Raw genomic sequence first — 18,870 nt, 5'->3', positions numbered from 1 at the left:
GTCTCACCAAGTAGTCCCAAGATTGGGGACTCAATTTGGAAATAAAGGCCTTCTAAAGAGAACACATGTGCACTCTCACCTATGGCACAAGGTCCAAGACCACAACCATGGACACGAGAGTTTGAAGGTATGACCACACCATCGGGTTTTTGGCCATCTTAAATACCCAAATCTGGACACACAACTTCTGAATCCTCTGATTCATTAAGCAAACATGACTTATCTTTATACTGAACAGAGTTCTCCAGAGATTCTAGTCTGGGATAAACAAACATGGTGTTTGGAAAAAATTCACAATCGACTCCAATTCCTGTACTACCTGAACTACCCACTGAGAAGCAGCAAGGATCTCCTAAAAGGACTTTGTCCATATTGGTCAATCATCCAGATAAGAGTGCAGCAGAATTCCCTTCTTGCATAGGGCTGCTGCTATGACCATCACCTTGGAAAAGGTCCTTGGGGATGTTGCCAGAATGAAGGGCAGCACCTGAAACTGAAAATGACAACCGAGCATTGTGAACCAGAGGAAATGCTTGTGTCCCTTCCAGATGGGAATTTATAGATAGGCCTCTTTTAGGTCCAAAGTAGCCAAAAACTTCTTTCTGAACTGCCATGATGACCAATCATAAGGTTTTCATCCTGAAGTGAGCCATCTTGAGTAAATCATTGACCTTCTTCAGATCCAGGATGGTGTGATAGGAGCCTTCCTTTCTTGGAACCACAAAGTAAATGGTGTAGCGCCCCAGCTGCTCCTGGTCCTTTGGAACCAGAACCATGCCTCTCAAACTGAGGAGTCTCAGTGGAATAGCTTTTACTAAAGTGTCGAAAAGGGGGGGGCGGTGAATTCCAGAGCATAACCATTTTGGATTATCTCCAGGACCTAGTGATCCTGATAGGGGGCCATGTGTCTCTGATCTATCTCTGGTATCTGAGACAGGGCCCCCAAACCTTCACTGAGCTGGTCTGGAGGTGGCAGAACCTATGGCTCCATCCTTACCTCCTTTATTGCCTTGAAAGGACAGATTCCAGAAAAAATTCTGTGCCTGTGACCTAAAGAAGTACAGCTTTGCCTGAACCTTCGAGAATCTCGGTATTTACTACAATACCACCCTCTCTAGGAGGAGCCCTAGTTCCGTCCTCAGAGTCTAGACTCTTTAGAATCTCCCCATGCTTTTGCCATCTTTTCCAATTCTCCTCCAAAAAAAAAAAAAAAAATCATCCCTTAAATGGCAACTTTGTCAAGTTAATCTTGGAGATAGAATCTACTGATCAGTTGTGCATCCAAAGACACCGCCAAACTACTACAAACAAATGCTACATCTCCAGTAGAGGCACACAAAAAAATCTTCCAAATAAGCCGCTCCCAGTTCTAATGGAGGAGATTCTTCTCCCAGCTCTTCTTGGGCATCCTGCCCCAAGCGGAGAACAGATATTGTCACAATACAAAAAATGCTGCCATCTGAAGAGCCATACTCATAGCCTCAAAGCTGGCATAAGTACAGACTATCTTCTGGTCCTATGCATCTTTAAGAGCCACCCCTCCTCACACCAAAGCATTCATCTTGAGAAAACAGAACATCTCCTTCACCTGGGATCCAAAGGATACAGCTTGGCTAGAGAGCAATCTCTTTAAAATTAGCCTCTTGAGCAGCCAATTCCAGATCAATAAGATCTTACACCACTCAGTGAAGAAGGAAAATGCCCAAGACTTTCTCTAGCTCACTATAATTGGGAACAAGGGCATCGTCCTTATTCAAAATCTGCAAGATGCACAAGGACTGTGAACTTAGGGATTTCAGCTCATTTCTATGGAGGCAGCACAGTATAAAAGCATGATCTTTTTCTTCCAGAGGAAGCCATCCAAGAGAATCATCTGTGTGAGGAAACGCTCCCCTGGTACCCCATCACCACTGAGGTTCCTAGCCTTCTTAATCCAGGCACCTGAACCAGAGGGCACAGGGAGGACCAGATTAGAGATCACAGGGAACCAGGTACAGGGGGCGCAATAAGACTAGGGAACGTCCCCAGGGCTGTATCCTGGCCTGCCCCCTGGCAAAAAAAAAGTCTGCACACTCCTCAAAATTTCCTGCAAAATCAAGGCCAGGGAAAACAAGTTAACAGAGTGGGGGAAGCCAAATCCACTGCAGCTACCAAGTCAGGGGTGGGAGCAGGTGGCCCAACCTGCATTTCACGCTATTGCAGTTGCGAATAGCCAAGGCAGCAGGCAGAGAAGCAGGCACATGGTTCAGCCATGGATTCCCCTGCGAAGGCAGACCCCCATGCTACTTCGAATTCATGGTGTTTTAATTCCCCACAGGCCCAGCATACAGACAATACAGTCCCGACCTGCACCTTTCCTCAAATTGCATGCTGTGCATAATGCGGGTTTCTTCCCACACTCTCCTGCCAGCATCATTTTACTTCCCTCAGGTTGTTGAGAAAAGTTGCCATGACAAACTCTAAACCAATTCGCCCCTCTCTCTCTGGCAACCCCCTAATTGCTCAGAAAATGAGTTCTTGTTTCCCAATTGCTGCAGTGACTACTGTTAAAAAGCTGTGATGCACTACAGTCTTTTTTTTTTTTTTAAACTCGGTTAGCCAGAACACACAAGTAGTAAATAATCCCCAAGAAATGGAAGGGGGGGGGGGGGGTGACAAAGAGATGAGGGCAAAAAGAAAAAGGAGGTTCCCTGGCCCTCACCAGCTCAACGCGGCATGAACTATAGCTGTCACCTTTAGATCCTCCAATACGTTAGCTGCTGAGCATTCTTCTAGGTCAACCAAGGCAGTGATCTCTAATCAACTGAAGGAGGGAGAACCAGTCTTTAACCTCAGGAGCCCACAGATCCACTGTTCAGCCTATATTGCCAAGTCAATAGCATGGAGTGCTTGTCAGCCATCTTTTGGAGACAGAATACAGACAGGTGGATGTGGGCACAGAGGTATATAAAGAGTGATGATAGAGCCTGTTGATCTTGGTCTCAATCTGCTGGTTGATGTACATAACCCACTGACCTGGCCTGGTTGGATGAAAAGGGAAAAAAAGAATATCTTCTCACCCAACAAACAATTCCAACAGGAATCCCAAAGTTTCATAGTTAAAGATGTGAAAAGACTATATAAATCCTTTGGAAACCTTAAATCCTTTGGCAACCATACATAGCCTCTCAAATGTCTCCGTTGAATTGTTCCTAGGTAAAATTGCTCCAACTTAACAACCACTGCTTAACTTTGGGGATGCTATGCCAATAAGTAAGTGCTCGAAGTTGCCAAGCTAGATAATTCTTATATTAGGACCTCCCAGCCTGCCTTCACTTTAGGCTTATACAATACTGAACATGTCACTGCAGGGGTCTCAGTTTCCAAATGAAGCTGAAGATTTTCTTCTGTACCTCTATTGATAGTTTGAAAGAGATAAAACAATGTTAGCAATAAAACCATCTTCACTGCAGCTATTCTCCCCAGTCAAGACAAGTGATACTGAAACCATTTATCTAGCTCTTGCATTAAGTTAGCAAACAATGGAATATAGTTCAAGTGAAAAAGTTTGTTGTATATCATCTCAGTCTTGACACTCAGATATGTAGGAATTCCTTAGCCTACTAAAACGGAAATTTAGACCCACTTTAAGCACACTTGCTCCAAAATCATCTTTTGCGAGAACATCCCATCTATAATGTTTAGTGCATGAATATGACGATCATGTGGTTGCTTTACAAATGTCTGCTGGATTTAAGTCCCTATTTCTACCTATGAGGATGATTGTGCTCTTGTGGAATGGGCTCTGATTATTTTTGGAGTCTACCAACCTTTCAGCATATATGTTGATGTAATCACCTCCTTTATTCATCTTGCTATGGCAGCTTTTAGATGCTGTCTTGCTTTTGCATGGTCCACCAAATACTATTTTTCTGAGTTTTAAAATTAATTTGTGACTTCTAAGTATCTTAGGAGAATTCTTCATACGTTTAAATACCTGAAAGATATTTTTACTTCACATTCTCCTTTTGAAACTACTGGTAAAGTCCGATTTTGATAGCTAGCCACAGCCAGATTTCAAACTGCTATCCTAGTGTACCTGAGCCAGACACCTGTTAATATAATCTTGTTGCCCCTATTTCAGCTGTCCACCTTGGAGCCAGCAAGGTAGCAGAGATGGTTGACCCGACCCCCTTGCTGCGTTACTGGCTGTGAAGGCCCAACATGAAATTAGGCCAGGCAGTCATTATTTGTTTAGACCCTGCTCTGAAGGCTAGTGTAAAACCCATGTCTAGCAAGTTAAACTGCCCACCAGCATGGGTACCCCCCCCCCCCCTTCTACTAGCAGCAACATTCAACAAATAATTCAAGGGTGGATTCAGAAACTTACGCCATATTGTTACAAGCATTCCATTACATGGCAGAAGAATGTGGAGTACCGCTGGCGCACGAAAAAAAGGGACCCACCACTGGGATTTGTTTCCTGGGTATTGAGCTGGACCCAGACAGTATGGTGTCAAGACTGCTTGAGGACAAGTTGCTTAAACTGAGTTCAATGCGCCAGCTGGTGTTAAAAGTGAAGAAATTCATGTTGACCTACATGAGGTCCCTGATAGGTACCCTGAATTTGCATGCAGAGTGATACCTATGGGAAGAGTGTTTCTAAGGCGAATGGCAGCAGCAACAGCATGGATAACCAGACCACATCAGTTCATCCGGATAACAAAGTTCATTAAGGAAGACCCGGCCATTTGGGCATCATTCATCCAAGAATTCAATAGCATTTCCATATGGCAGGAGCCTCCCGTCTCCAGCAAAGACTTGGACATACACTCTGACATCTTGGGAGGATGGGGATTTGGGCTGTACCATCAGGGCTCTTGGTCTGCTGTGCCCTGGCCGGTGCCATGGGTTGAAGCTGGCTTAACACGTTGTCACATTTCGCAAGTTATTTCCCCATAATGGTCCTCTCTTGTTATATGGGGTTTCAAGCTAAGAAAGAAGCAGATAATTTTCTGGTGTGACAACAGACCTGTAGTGGATGTAATTAACAGACAGTTCGTCAGATGCCCTAGGGTTGTAGATCTATTGAAAGAAATTGTGCTGGCAAACTTAAGACTTAATATACAATCAGGCCGATTCAGTAAAGTCCGTGGGAGAGCGGGCGAATGCACAGGCCACAGGCCTGTCGACTGTGCTCGCGATACAGTATGCAAATGAGGCCCGGCAGTAGAAACGGGCAAAAGGAGGCACTAGGGACACTAGCGCGTCCCTAGCGCCTCCTTTTTGACAGGAGCGGTGGCTGTCAGCAGGTTTGACAGCCGACGCTCAATTTTGCCGGTGTCGCTTCTCGAGCCCGCTGACAGCCACGGGTTCGGAAACCGGACGCCGGCAAAATTGAGCTTCCGGTTTTCGACCCGACAGCCGCCTTCAAAATTATTTTTCCTTTTTTTTTTTACTCTTCGGGACCTCCGACTTAATATCACCATGATATTAAGTCGGAGGGTGCACAGAAAAGCAGTAAAACTTTCCCGGTGCCGGAAGAAATTAGCGCCTACCTTTGGGTAGGCACTAATTTCTGAAAGTAAAATGTGCGGCTTGGCTGCACATTTTACTTTCTGAATCGCACGTGAATACCTAATAGGGCCATCAATATGCATTTGTATGTTGAGCACACTATTAGGTTCGGCGGGTTGGACGCGCGTTTTCCACCCCTTACTGAATAAGGGGTAAGGGAAAACACGCGTCCAATGACAGGTTAACAGTGCACTCCGTCGGCGCACACTGTACTGTATCGGCCTGAATGTGGGCACACCATGTATAGGGGATTAACAATAGCATCACAGATGCTTTGTCCCAAGCTAAATGGGATGTTCCGCATGCAGATTCCTGAGGCAGACAAAGCCGGGATTCCAGTCCCAGAATCATGGATGATTGGACTGCACCCACCAAAGACCTTCTCCAGAGATTGGTAGCTCTAGCTACTTGGGCAGCAAACCATATGGATTATGAGCTCATAAATAACTTCTTAGCCGGTCACGGATGGAACTGGTCTAATAGTAACAGTATTTACTATAAAATTTAAAAACGATCTCTAAGATAACGTCTGAATCTCAGAAAAACATCTTTCTGATGTTACTTCTACTATAAAAACTGTTTTTAGAATAAGAAATTTAATTGAAGCTTCATTGGTTTGATTGGAGCAGATACTAAAGCTTTTTATACCAAATTTAAATTCCATTGAGGTATAACTGCTCTAAATGGTGTATGAAATCTTTTTAGTCCTCTCAGGAAATGAGACATCTGGAGGGACTACCACTGAGATCCCCCTTGACTCTAGCTATGTAAAATGAAATTGCTACTATTTGCTCCTTGAAAGAATTGAATACTAAGCTTTTTTCTAAAAATTTTTTTGGAGGGGATTTAAAATATTTAAGATTTCTGCATGCCAAGGCGACACTAAAGATTTCTTACAATCTGTCAAACACCATACATGTAAATATGCTAATGATTTTTTTCTAGCCTTTAGTAGGGTTGAAATCATAGTGGGAGAATAGCCTTTTTTTTTTTTTTTTTAATTAATCTTGACCTCTCAAGATCCATGCTGTAAAACAGAATGGAAATGGGTCATCCATTAATATTGGCCTCTGTTGCAGGAGTCCTCTGACCCCTGATAACTGTAGAGTTAGATCTCATTCATTAGATCTGCATACCACAGTCTTCTTGGTGAATCTGGCACCATTAGTACTACTTATGTTTTCTCCTCCTCTATTTTCTTAGATCATGTCCTATCAATGGCCATGATGGAAAGACACATTAATTCCCTTTTTAGCTATAATTGTACTAATATATCTATTCCTTTGCTGCCGTATTCTTTGCGCTGGCTGTAAAAACGTTTGACCTTGGTGTTTTTGTGAGTTACCATTAGATTTATCTGTGGGGTGCTCTATTTTACTATCTTTTGAAACATTTCCCCGATTGCGTTCCCACTCACCTGAATCAGGAAGATTTCTGCTGAGAAAACTGGCTTGTATGTTTTCTTGTCCAGTAATGTGTAGTACAGATATCTGTTGTAAATTTCTTTCTGCCCAGGGAAACACAAAGATTTGTCTCCTCTGGTATTTCCTGACTCAGCGTTCCTCCTTGTTTATATATGCCACCACTGTGGCATTGTCGCGTAGAAGTTTCACAGCTTTTCCTTTCAGAAGTGGAAGAAAGTGGTATAATGCTAATCTTATTGCTCTGGTCTCTAATCTGTTGGCTGACCATATGTGGTTACTACTATCTATGAACGTGGTTCTAGACTGATCGTTTTGTAGGTTTAGGGAGGAGTTGACCCTTGTCATTTTGAGATTGTTGCGACCAATGCAACAGAGAAGGCTTGTAGAGACTACATGGGGGGCTCTAGATCATAGAACTAAATCTACGGTTGCTGCCATTTTTCCTAGCAATTGAAAGCAGTTCCTAGTTCTTGGGGATCCTTTAATATTGAATTTCTTGTTCAATCATCTTTGTTACTATTTCGAAGTTAGATATATGCACCCCTCTCTGGTACTGCATTGTGCACTAAGATATTCTATTGTTACGGGAGAAGATTGCTTTTTACAAAATTGACTATCCAGCCTAAACTTTCTAATATTTTTACTATTATACAGGAAACTGATTCCTTCTGGAAAGATATGGCTTTGATCAACCAACTATCCAGATATAGGTGTTCTATTATGCCTTCCTTTCTTAGAAATGCTGCTTCAAAACTGCCATTATTTTGTTTAATGCTCTTGGAGCAGTTGCTAACTCAAAAGGAGTGCTCTGAACTGAAAAGATTTCCCAGTTATACAAAAATGAAGATATTTCTGATGGGTTTTCTTTTGCTGGAATGTGAAAATATGCTTCTGGTAAGTCTAGAGATGTTAAAAACTCTCCTTTTCGTTCTGACATTATAACATTACTCTTTAAATCCAGAATTGATCTGGATGAACCATACTTTTTGGTATCACAAAATATATGGAATAACATCCTTGTCTTTGTTCTCAACTCTGAACTGGACATATCTATCTGCATAATAATAATTCTACTATGGTTCACACTTCTGCTTTCTTTACTGGTGTCAAACATGGGCCACCAATGCCACCATAGCCCTCACAGAGTGAGCTTTAACTCAGCCTCCCTGCTGAAGGCCTGATTGCGCATAGCAGAATGAGATGGAGTCTGCTAGTCAGTTGGATATGGTCTGTTTACCCACCGCAACCCCTATTCTATTATCATCAATAGAATGATAGGGCACCAATAAGGACATCCAGACGCTCCAAGCAGGGGTGCGAGCAGTGAAGGCGGAGGCCCGGGCACCAGTGTGGAGTCCGGTTGCACCAGCAGCTCGATACTCAAGCGCTTTGAGCACTGCCGATTGTAATCTGCGGTCCAACTCCTCCTGAAAGTCCTCGGTAGTAAGGACTGCTGGAGGGGGGGCGAGGCGTTGCCGGCACACCCTTGGAAGAATCTCGAAGAAGCACGGCGCCCAGCATCGTTGCTTGTAGGGAACGCCTCTGGCTACCGGGGCACCGGAGGATTGGGGCCTCCGGTGGCCGGTGACGCTTCGATAGTGGCTCGGCAGCTGCTGATGCTGCTCCTGAACCGTGTCAGGACAGTGACCGGTGTTGATGCTTCCTGGGTTCCGTTGCCCAGCTCGGTCTATCCCCGGCACCGAGGACGATGACGACCCTGAGGTTAGGGGGAGGGGAGACACCTCCGAGGATCGATCGCCCTCTCCTCGATCCTTAGGGTTACTGGAGAGCGGGACCGCCATGGGAAGAAATGGAGGCAGTTCCCCGTGGTCCTTGGGCGTAGAGGAAACAGACGCCGAAGTGGAGGGTTTTGGAGAGCCAAAAAGCATTTTATCCAGGTGCGCAAGACACCCTTTGGGGGTCATTTGATCGCACAAACCACACCCTCTGATGTCATACGAGGCCCCCAGGCAGAGGATACACACCTCATGCGGATCTGTGATGGACATGGTCCATGGGCACGGGGGGCACCGTCGAAAACCTGACGCCATCGAAAAAGAGGCCGGCGCATGGTCGATGGAGACCAAAAAGTGGGAGTCGGGAATCGACCGTGAATAACGACGGCAAAAGCCAAGGGTACCTACCGGAGGAACTGAATGCGAAGGGTGAACTGACACAGTAAAACCCCCCGAAAAAAACAGCAATAATGCTTTCAAGGGTTTGGAGCTCCACAACTGCGAGGCTACTGCACCACGGAAAAGAAAAGACTGAAGGGGGACCTCGCATAGACACGCGGATAGCAGCAGGCTGGGCATGCTCAGTCTGCTAGTCAAAGTTTCTAGAAACTTTGACAAAAGTTTTCCATGCCGGGCTCCATCTGATGATGTCACCCACATGTGAGGACTACCATCCTGCTTGTCCTAGAAGAATCGGTGGTTCAATACCTTGTAGGGCTCGACAGACTGCCAACCGTGCACGGTGTTCCAACTCCTCCTCAAATGCTTTCGAGAGGACAGCTTGACGCGGCGGAACCAAATCCCTGGAGCCCCAAGGGGGTTTGGCGCCCACCACCAAAACCAGTGGAGACCGCCCAGGGCCTTCAGTCTTGATGGAGGGTGAAGCCTCCTCGGAACGGGGCCGCTTCAGGGGCAACTCAGATGGTGCTGATGCCTTCCCGAGCTTGGAGCCATGGGAAGATGGCGATGTTTTCTTGACTTCTCCCAATACTCGGCCTAGTCCTTCCCCGGAATCGAGGGCGACAGCGAAGATCCAGACCTGGAACGAGAAGAAATAGAAAGCTCACGATCCCCTGCGCCAGTTCCAGAGAACTTGGCAGTGGAGAAGACAACATGGGAGCAGGGGGCACAGAATCATGTCCCCGGCGCATTGATGCCGAAAGACTTTTTGGCACCTTAAAAGTTTATCCATCTTGTCGAGATGTGCGCAACGGCCTTTGGCTTCATCTGGGCACAGAAAGCTCATCTCTGGACGTCTTACAATGCCCCTAGGCACAAGATACAGACTTCATGGGGGTCTGTGATGGACATGGTCTGGGGGCATCGGCGAAAACTGGACGATGCCATGGGAAAAAGAACCTGGTGCGTGGTCGATGGCCAGCGGATACCGAGAAACAGCCCCCATCGGTAATCAACCGCAAACAAAAACTTACCGCGATGCCTAGCCACTAACCCCGAAAGACAGAGGGACCCGGTGCAACCTGGAAAAATGGACAGAAATAGTTTTCCACAAATTTAACCATGAGCTCAACAGCAGTAATGTGAAAGCCTCACAGAAAAAGAGAGATTGAAGAGGGACCCCGCGTGGACGCTTGGATAGTGGCATGCTAGGCATGCTCAGTGTGCCAGTCAAAGTTCTAGAAACATTGACGCCTCCTGGGGCAACAGTTCAGTTCTCTGTAAACCGGTGCGATATGTATTCTCACCCCTTGTTTTATGTAAACCGACATGATACGAACTCCGTGAATGCCGGTATAGAAAAATACAAATAAATAAAAAAAAATAAATTCTATACAGGAACATCGGTATATAAAAATAAAAAATAAATAAGTTTTCAATGCCAGGCTCCATCTAATGTCGTCACCCATGGTGAGGACTACCTTTCTGCTTGTACTAGGACAAGCAAGGGCTCGCTATTCAGAATGTCTTTCAGGTGCCTGGCCTAAAAAGCTACTAAGATTAAGTAGCTGAATTTTTTTCAAAAGATCTTCAAAGAATAAGTATTTCATAAGTTTAATAAAATCTGCTAACCATCAGTACATCTGCCATCAGCTGGAGGCAGAGAATACTGGCCTTATCCATTCTGCACTACTCAAGTAGTGATGTCACTGAAAAAGTCATGTACTTTGCCTCCATCAGCTGGAAGAGGGACATGACAATTTTTCTGGACTGGTGTAGCAGAAAGAAAAGAAATGAACTTTGTTTTAAATTTTTTATTTGGAGAGGGGAGGGGAAAGGTTAGAGTAATGCTGAAATAGTAGGGTGGTACTGGAGAAGTGTGGTTATTATTCTGGAGCTCCATATTTTATGTAGCAATTTTTTTTGTTATACATTGTAACTGCTTGGGTTTTAGAAAAAAAGCAGAATACCGATTAAATAAAAATATTTAAATTTGTACAAGCATACGTGTCCATATATTTACATGAAAATGACCAACTGTAAAAATGAAATATATCATGGAACATCAATGACCAACCATATAATTGTGCAGGAATTTTCATCTATCAATTTCTGAGCCATTCTATGTAAACCTACTGTGAGGGGTTTTTCTTCTTTTTGACAAACAGGCTAAGGTTATCAAACTCCAGTGTCTAGATTTTTATCCTTAAATACCTTCAGCTGCACTGAAATTTTATTTATACATCATATGCTAAATCTGTGCATTTACATAGTACAATCTCATATCCAAATCTTGCAGGAATCCCCAAATACTAGGAGATGTGGAAGCATTGTACTCTACTTCCCTGAACATGCAACTCCACCACTGGCAATCTGCAGATCCACAGGTAGAGAGAAATCCTAGCTGTCTCAGGCTAGAAGGCCCTCCACATCTTTGAAATAATTTGTGATCCCATATTCTCTCACTTCTGGAATAAATCTTCTCAACACAAATATCTATGACTTAAGTACCTGGTTCAGCATCAGACTGGTCTGTTGCAGCACAGTACAGTAGACAGGGCATTCTGGTTGAATAGGGTTCATTTAAACAGGATTAACTATTTCATTAACAAGAAGGTGCTTAAAAATACTGAATATAAAATTGCCAGCAATCTACAGCCATGCCACTGCTGCGTGCAAAATTTGTCACTGTTCTTGGCACCAAAATTTGTGCCCAATCTACAAAAGACCTTGCACAGTACTGTATTTCAAATATTCTTGAAGTTTTTTTTAGGTTAGGAAAGAGAAGGCATCTTTATTCTAGCAGAAAAATGTGATTTTTAGTTCCCATCACATATGACAGTTATTCATAGCTCATGCAGTAAAAATCTGCCATTCAGAGGGGATCCAGTTCCTTTACATTCAAATACTGCTAAAAGCTAAGTTGCTTACCTTGCCCACAGAAAAATATACAACTATTTATTAATCTTTAGTGTGAATAGTTTTTTAAAATAGCACAATAGCACAGAGTACAAGGGTTTGGCAGAAGATGGAATTTGGACATACCTGTTTTACCAACATCCTCTTTTTTTCTTCATTTTGCTCATCTCTGGCCTGCAGGTCTCTGTCGAACTGAGCCTTCATGGCCTGCATGTTCACCTCCAGGCGAAGCTTGGCATCTTCTGTGGCTTGAAGTTCATCCTCCAACTCCTCCAGTTGAGTCCTCATCTCTTCCACCTGCTGCTCCAAGGTTCGTTTTGATTTCTCCAGTTCATGGACCTTGGAATTTCAGTATAATAGTTGAGAACAAACAGCATATAGTTATAAAAAGATGAATTAGACATTCTTTTGACAATGCTCTGGTTTTGGTTGTATGCATTTTTACTATAGAAATAACAAGTACAGCATTATGTATCAGAATACTTGCTTGTAGGCTTTATCCAGATTAGCTTTGTAAAAGTCGAATTTATGTAATTAGATTATCGCCTCTCCTCACTCCCCATAACTGTTCTCTCCTCTCCTCCAAGAGACTCTGCTGCAACTATAATTTGACAGGGCTGCTGAGCCAGGAAGCCTCCTCAGATGTTAACCCTCCATTACCATTCAAAATCACTGATCATAGGAAGGGTGGCACTGACCATCCTTCCCTTGGAGAGGATATGATCAAACTCCATAATACACAGACAGAAGTCGTGAGCTCAGAACCTCTGGCAAGCAATTCAGGCAGCAAACTGCAGTCATCATGTTCTCAAGGCACATTTTAAGACCTGAATTGTATATGTACTTAGCCATGGCTTTATTATTAGCTGCAAGATCTCAGGTTACATATGCTGTTTTACCTCTTTACAAAGCACATGAAACCTGGAATATCCATGTCTCATTTCAGGTAGTCAATGTAATCACAGAAGCATATGGCACTTACATTCTTGCCCACGTCATCTTTGGAACTCATCAAGTCCTCCATTTCTGTACGTAGCTGTTTATTCAGCCTCTCAAACTCATCCCTAGCTTCCAAGGCTTCTTCCAGTGCTCGAGCCAGAGATAAACTTTTGGTCTCTTTTTCTCTGGCCTCTGCTTCTGCACGGTCTCGCTCGTCAGCATAGCGTGCAGAAATGTTCTTCTCTTCTGCCAGCATCTGAAGGTATCAGTAAAACAAACCTTTAATGATAGCTTAATAAATACCTCCTCCAAATATTCAAGAGCACAAGGAGGCCTCAGATGCATATGAGCATATATTTATAAATATAGGACATACAATATCTGACACTATGTTGTACTAGCCAACTTCACTATATTGAGTAGACACTAAAATGAAAGTTGCTTAATTTTAACAGATTTTCCCTAAGGACAGCAAGATATAAGTTCTCACAAGTGGGTGAAGTAATCTGATGGAACCTAGCTAATGAAGATTTTTTTCAAAACCTCTAGAAGCTTTTAGCATACTCTGATCATGTGTGCACCATCCTGCATCATGGGTGTCTTACAGGGCCCCTTCAGTTCTTAAAATAGCTAATATATAGGATTCAATTCCAAGGAGAGGAAGGCAGGTTCTGAGGACACATCCTGCTGTCCTCTAAGAACACCCATTGCAGGTAAGCAGCTTTCACTTTCTCCAAGAACAAGCAGTATGTGAATTCCTCACAGGTGGGGAATCCTTAGCTACAGGCTTCCTTCATCCAAAAAAGTGGGGAAAAAAAAATATATTCAGACAAAAAAAACCAACCCAGTGCCAATGGACAATGTTTTTTGTTTTTATGGTAACAAGCCATTTTATTTTCTTTCTTAAAAAGCAGCCAAGAACCAACATGCCCTTGGGGGGAGTGGGGGGGGGGGAGATAAGCTGGATTTGAAACCTCAGACTCACCAAACCTACTTTGCACTGGCTGAATTCCACGTTGCAGCCTTGCAAATCTCCTCTATGGAGGCTGATCTCCATAGAGGAGATACCAACGCTGCCATAGCCCTAACATGCCCTTATAGAGTCAAACTTGCCTGGGCATAAAAGATGCAACTGCTATTCAGTTTGAAAGGGTACACTTGGTAATTGTAGTTCCAGGTTTTTCGGGGTCCAAAGAAACAATTAGAGCTTCAGATAAAAAGCTAAAGCTTTTTTACCATCCACTATACAAGGCTAGTTTATCCTTGTAGACATATGGCCTAGGGAAAAAATGTCAGAAGGATGATTAGTTAAGATGGAAGTCCTATACTGCCTTAGGCAAGCTTAGGATGTGTAATTAGCACCTCCGTATTTAAAAAAAAAACAAACAAAAACAAAACCATGGTATCAGGGAGAGAAATCACTATGGCCAAGAATTCACAGACTTGAGCTGAAATGACTATCAAAAATATGATCTTCCAGGTCAAAGGGAACTTTCATCAACAGGGTGAGTATCAAATTGAGGCCCTAATGGGAGGTTTCAACTATCATAAGCCCCGCATGAACCTGATAACTAAAGGCTGTATAGAAAAGGTTTAACTTTTGCATGGTGGTAAGAACATAAGAAAGTGCCATGCTGGATCAGACCAAGGGTCCATCAAGCCCAGCATCCTGTTTCCAACAGAGGCCAAACCAGGCCACAAGAACCTGGCAAGTACCCAAACACCAAGACGACCCCATGCTATTGATGCAATTAATAGCAGTGGCTATTCCTTAAGTAAACTTGATTAATAGCAGTTAATGGACTTCTCCTCCAAGAACTTATCCAAACCTTTTTGGAATCCAGCTACACTAACTGCACTAACCACATCCTCTGGCAACAAATTCCAGAGTTTAATTGAGCGTTGAGTGAAAAATAATTTTCTCCAATTAGTCTTAAATGTGCTACTTGCTAACTTCATGGAATGCCCATAGTACTTCTATTATTCGAAAGTGTAAATAACTGATTCACATCTACTCATTCAAGACCTCTCATGATCTTAAAGACTTCAATCATATCCTCCCCTCAGTCATCTCTTCTCCAAGCTGAACAGACTTAACCTCTTCAGCGTTTCCTCATAGGGAGCTGTTCCACCCCCTCTATCATTTTGGTTGCCCTTCTCTGTACCTTCTCCATCACAACTATATCTTTTTTGAGATGCGGTGACCAGAATTGTACACAGTATTCAAGGTGCGGTTTCACCATGGAGCGATACAGAGGCATTTTGACATTTTCCGTTTTATTAACCATTCCCTTCCTAATAATTCCTAACATTCTGTTTGCTTTTTTGACTGCTGCAGCACACTGAGCTGACTATTTCAAAGTATTATCCACTGTGCTGCCTAGATCTTTTTCCTGGGTGGTAGCTCCCTATATGGAACCTAACATTGTGTAACTACAGCAAGGGTTATTTTTCCTTACATGCAACACCTTTTACTTGTCCACATTAAATTTTATCTGCCATTTGGATGCCCAATATTCCAGTCTTGCAAGGTCCTCCTGTAATATATCACAATCCGCTTGTGATTTAACTACTCTGAATAATTTTGTATCTGCAAATTTGATAACCTCACTCGCCATATTCTTTTCCAGATCATTTATAAATATATTGAAAAGTACCAGGCCAACTACAGATCCTTGAGGCACTCCATTGTTTACCCTTTTCCACTGAGAAAATTGACCATTTAATCTTACTCTGTTTCCTGTCTTTTAACCAGTTTGCAATCCACGAAAGGACATTGCCTCCTTTCCCATGACTAATTTTCTTAGAAGCCTCTCATGAGGGACTTTGTCAAACGTCTTCTGAAAATCCAAATACACATCTACTGGTTCACCTTTATCCACGTTTATTAACCCCTTCAAAAAATTGAAGCAGATTTGTTAGGCAAGACTTCCCTTGAGTAAATCCATGTTAACTATGTTCCATTAAACCATGTCTTTCTATATGCTCTACGATTTTGATCTTTAGAATAGTTTCCACTATTTTTCCTGGCACTGAAGTCAGGCTCACTGGTCTATAGTTTCCCGGATCGCCCCTGGAGCCCTTTTTAAAAATTGGGGTTACATTGGCCACCCTCCAAGTCTTCAGGTAAAATGGATGATTTTAATGATAGGTTACAAATTTTAACAGACCAGAAATTTCATTTTTGAGTTCCTTCAGCACCCTAGGATGCATACCATCAGGTTCAGGTGATTTGCTACTCTTTAGTTTGTCAATCTGGCCTACTACATCTTCCAGGTTCACAGTGATTTGGTTCAGTTCGTCTGACTCATCACCCTTGAAAACCATTTCTGGAACTGGTATCTCCCCAACATCCTCATTAGTAAACATGGAAGCAAAGAATTCATTTAGTCTCTCTCCTATGGCCTTATCTTCCCTAAGAGCTCCTTTAACCCCTCTGTCATCTAATGAGTTTTTGCCTCTATGGCCAACTTCACTTCAAATTCACTCTTCAACTGCCTTATCAATGTTTTACACTTAACTTGACAGTGCTTATGCTTTATCCTATTTTCTTCAGATGGATCCTTCTTCCAATTTTGGAAGGATTTTTTTTTGGCTAAAATAGCCTCTTTCACCTCACCTTTTAACCATGCTGGTAATCATTTTGTCTTCCTTCCACCTTTCTTAATGCGTGGAATACATCTGGACTGTGCGTCAAGGATTGTATTTTTAAACAATGTCCATGCCTTTTGAACACAACCTTTGCAGCTGCACCTTTCCAAGCTCAAGAGCGCCCGCCACCAGGACAAGGATTCCCGAAGAGGTGGAGTGACTCAGATGCAAGCCCGGAGGCTCTGCGTGACCTGGCGCCACTGCAACCTCAAGGTCCATTGGGCTCTGCGCATGTGTAAACGTGCCAAGGGAGCGACATGGACAGCTGCGGCCATGTGGCCCAACAGCCTCAACATGTGCGGAGCTGAAACTTGCTCGCTCTGTTGGATCCCTGCCACTATGGACGCCAAGGTGATCACCCTGGATCAGGGCAGGAAGGCTTTTGCCTGAGATGTGTCTAGCAGGGCTCCTATGAAGTCCAATTAAGGTGACAGGTAGTTGACAAATCCTAGTGACTCCAACACCTGGATGGTCAAGCAAGAACCGAACTCCCCGGCCTGGGAGGTGCTCTTGATTAGCCAAACGTCCAAGTAAAGGAAAACATGCACTCCCAGTCTGCAGAGGTGCTCCCCCACCATGGCCAGACAGTTTGTAAAGACACATGGGGCTGACACTAGTCCGAATGGCAACAATCTGTACTGGAAGTGCTGTTTTCCCACCACAAATCTAAGATACTTCCTGTGACCAGGAAGATCTCGATGTGAGCGTATGAATCCTTTAAATCAAGGGATAATAGCTAGTCCCCTTTTTTCAGGAGGGGAATCAGGGTGCCTAGGGAAACCATCGAACCTTTATTTTTTGAGAAACCTGTTCAAAGCCCTTAGGTCTAGGATGGGACGGTGTCCCCCTGTTCTCTTTGGAAACAGGAAGTAGCGGGAGTAGAATCCCTGCCCTCTTTGTCCTGGTGTGACAGGCTTGACCGCTCTGGCTGTTAAGAGGGCACAGAGCCCCAAAACATTGTACCTCCTGATATGCTATTGGCCTCCAAAACAGGTACGGGGGAAATTTGTCGGGACACCCAATGGGTTTAATTGGTACCTTTAACAGACAATGGACAAGACCCACTGGTCCAATGTTATACAGGGTCACCAATCTGCAAAGAACCGTAGCCTGCCCCCGACTGGGGGGGTTCAGCATATCGGGTGCATTTCGCTGGCTTATACTCCGTATGATCCAGTCAAATCCCTATCCCAGGATTTGGCTGGGGAACCAGCTGGGGCTTGGGAGCTCTGTTGCCTGGAACAGTCCTGTGAGCTCACCCTCTGCGAACAGGAATGAGGGGCCGGAGGACAGTACTTCCTCTGGCAGTAGAAAGACTTCCTCTGACCCTGCCTTTCAGACCTCCTAGCTGATTAGGGCGGGTCTGAAGTGCTGGCAGACAGCTGTTGGAGGGTCTCATGGTGATCCCGCAATTGGGCCACTGTCCCCCTCATCTTACCCCCAAAGAGATTCTCTCCTGTGCACAGCAGATCAGCAAGTCTTTTCTGTACCTCTGGTCGGAGATCAGAGGCCCACAGACAAACCATTCTGCGGGCACAGATTCCTGCTGCAGAGACTCTCACTGCTATCTCAAAAACATTGCAGATAGAACAAACCTTGTGTTTTCCACACTCCAGACCTTGTCGCACCAGTGACAAGAGGGGGTCTTGCTGCTGCTCAAGCAGTTGCTTGGCCACCTCTTGCACCTGCTTTCAGAGGTTGCGAGAGTATTGGCTCATGTAGAGCGGGTAAGAGGCAATGCGGGCAATAAGCATGACCGCTTGGAACACTTTTCTTCCAAAAGCATCCACTGCTCTATGATCCTTGCCCGGGGGCGCTGAGGGATGGGTCCAAGAGTGCTTGGCCTTCTTGAGAGTGGATTCGACCACTATCAATTGGTGTGACAGTTGACGCTTCTCGAATCCAGTAACCTGTTGGATGAGGTAAACCCCATCCGCCTTCCTGTTAACTGGAGGTAGTGTGAGGGGGCACTCCCATATTCTCAGCAGCAACTCCCTAAAGATCTTGTGCACAGGGACCGCCAGGATCTCTTTAGGGGCCTCCACAAACTGGAGGATATCTAACATCTCATGCCTGGCATCCTCCTCAATCATTAACTGAAAAGAGATGGCCTCCGCCATTTCCCATACAAGATTTGTGAAGGTCAGGTCCTCTGGAGGAGACAGTTCCAAAGGGAGACCCTCCGAGTCGAAGTCTGCAGTTTCATCCCCCCAGGATTTATACAGGGCCTCATCTTCACCGTAGTC

The 18,870-nt window shown here is 44.2% G+C and overlaps 1 protein-coding gene across 4 annotated transcripts in view; it reads right to left on the bottom strand.

Annotated features, from left to right (window-relative positions):
• MYH10 (myosin heavy chain 10) overlaps nucleotides 1-18,870 on the bottom strand; it is a 461,218-nt gene that overhangs the window by 36,186 nt on the left and 406,162 nt on the right. For all 4 annotated transcript variants that reach the window (XM_029600341.1, XM_029600340.1, XM_029600342.1 and 1 more), the window contains 2 exons: nucleotides 13,017-13,229; nucleotides 12,161-12,373 (listed from right to left, as the gene is read on the bottom strand). In XM_029600341.1, coding sequence (XP_029456201.1) covers nucleotides 12,161-12,373; nucleotides 13,017-13,229 — 426 coding nt within the window. The remainder of the gene's footprint in view (nucleotides 1-12,160; nucleotides 12,374-13,016; nucleotides 13,230-18,870) is intronic.

Source organism: Rhinatrema bivittatum, chromosome 4, assembly GCF_901001135.1.
Source record: "Rhinatrema bivittatum chromosome 4, aRhiBiv1.1, whole genome shotgun sequence".
In the NCBI taxonomy this organism is placed as follows: domain Eukaryota; kingdom Metazoa; phylum Chordata; class Amphibia; order Gymnophiona; family Rhinatrematidae; genus Rhinatrema; species Rhinatrema bivittatum.
The sequence above is the reverse complement of the archived record's forward strand: the minus strand, read 5'-3'. Positions and strand labels throughout refer to the sequence as shown.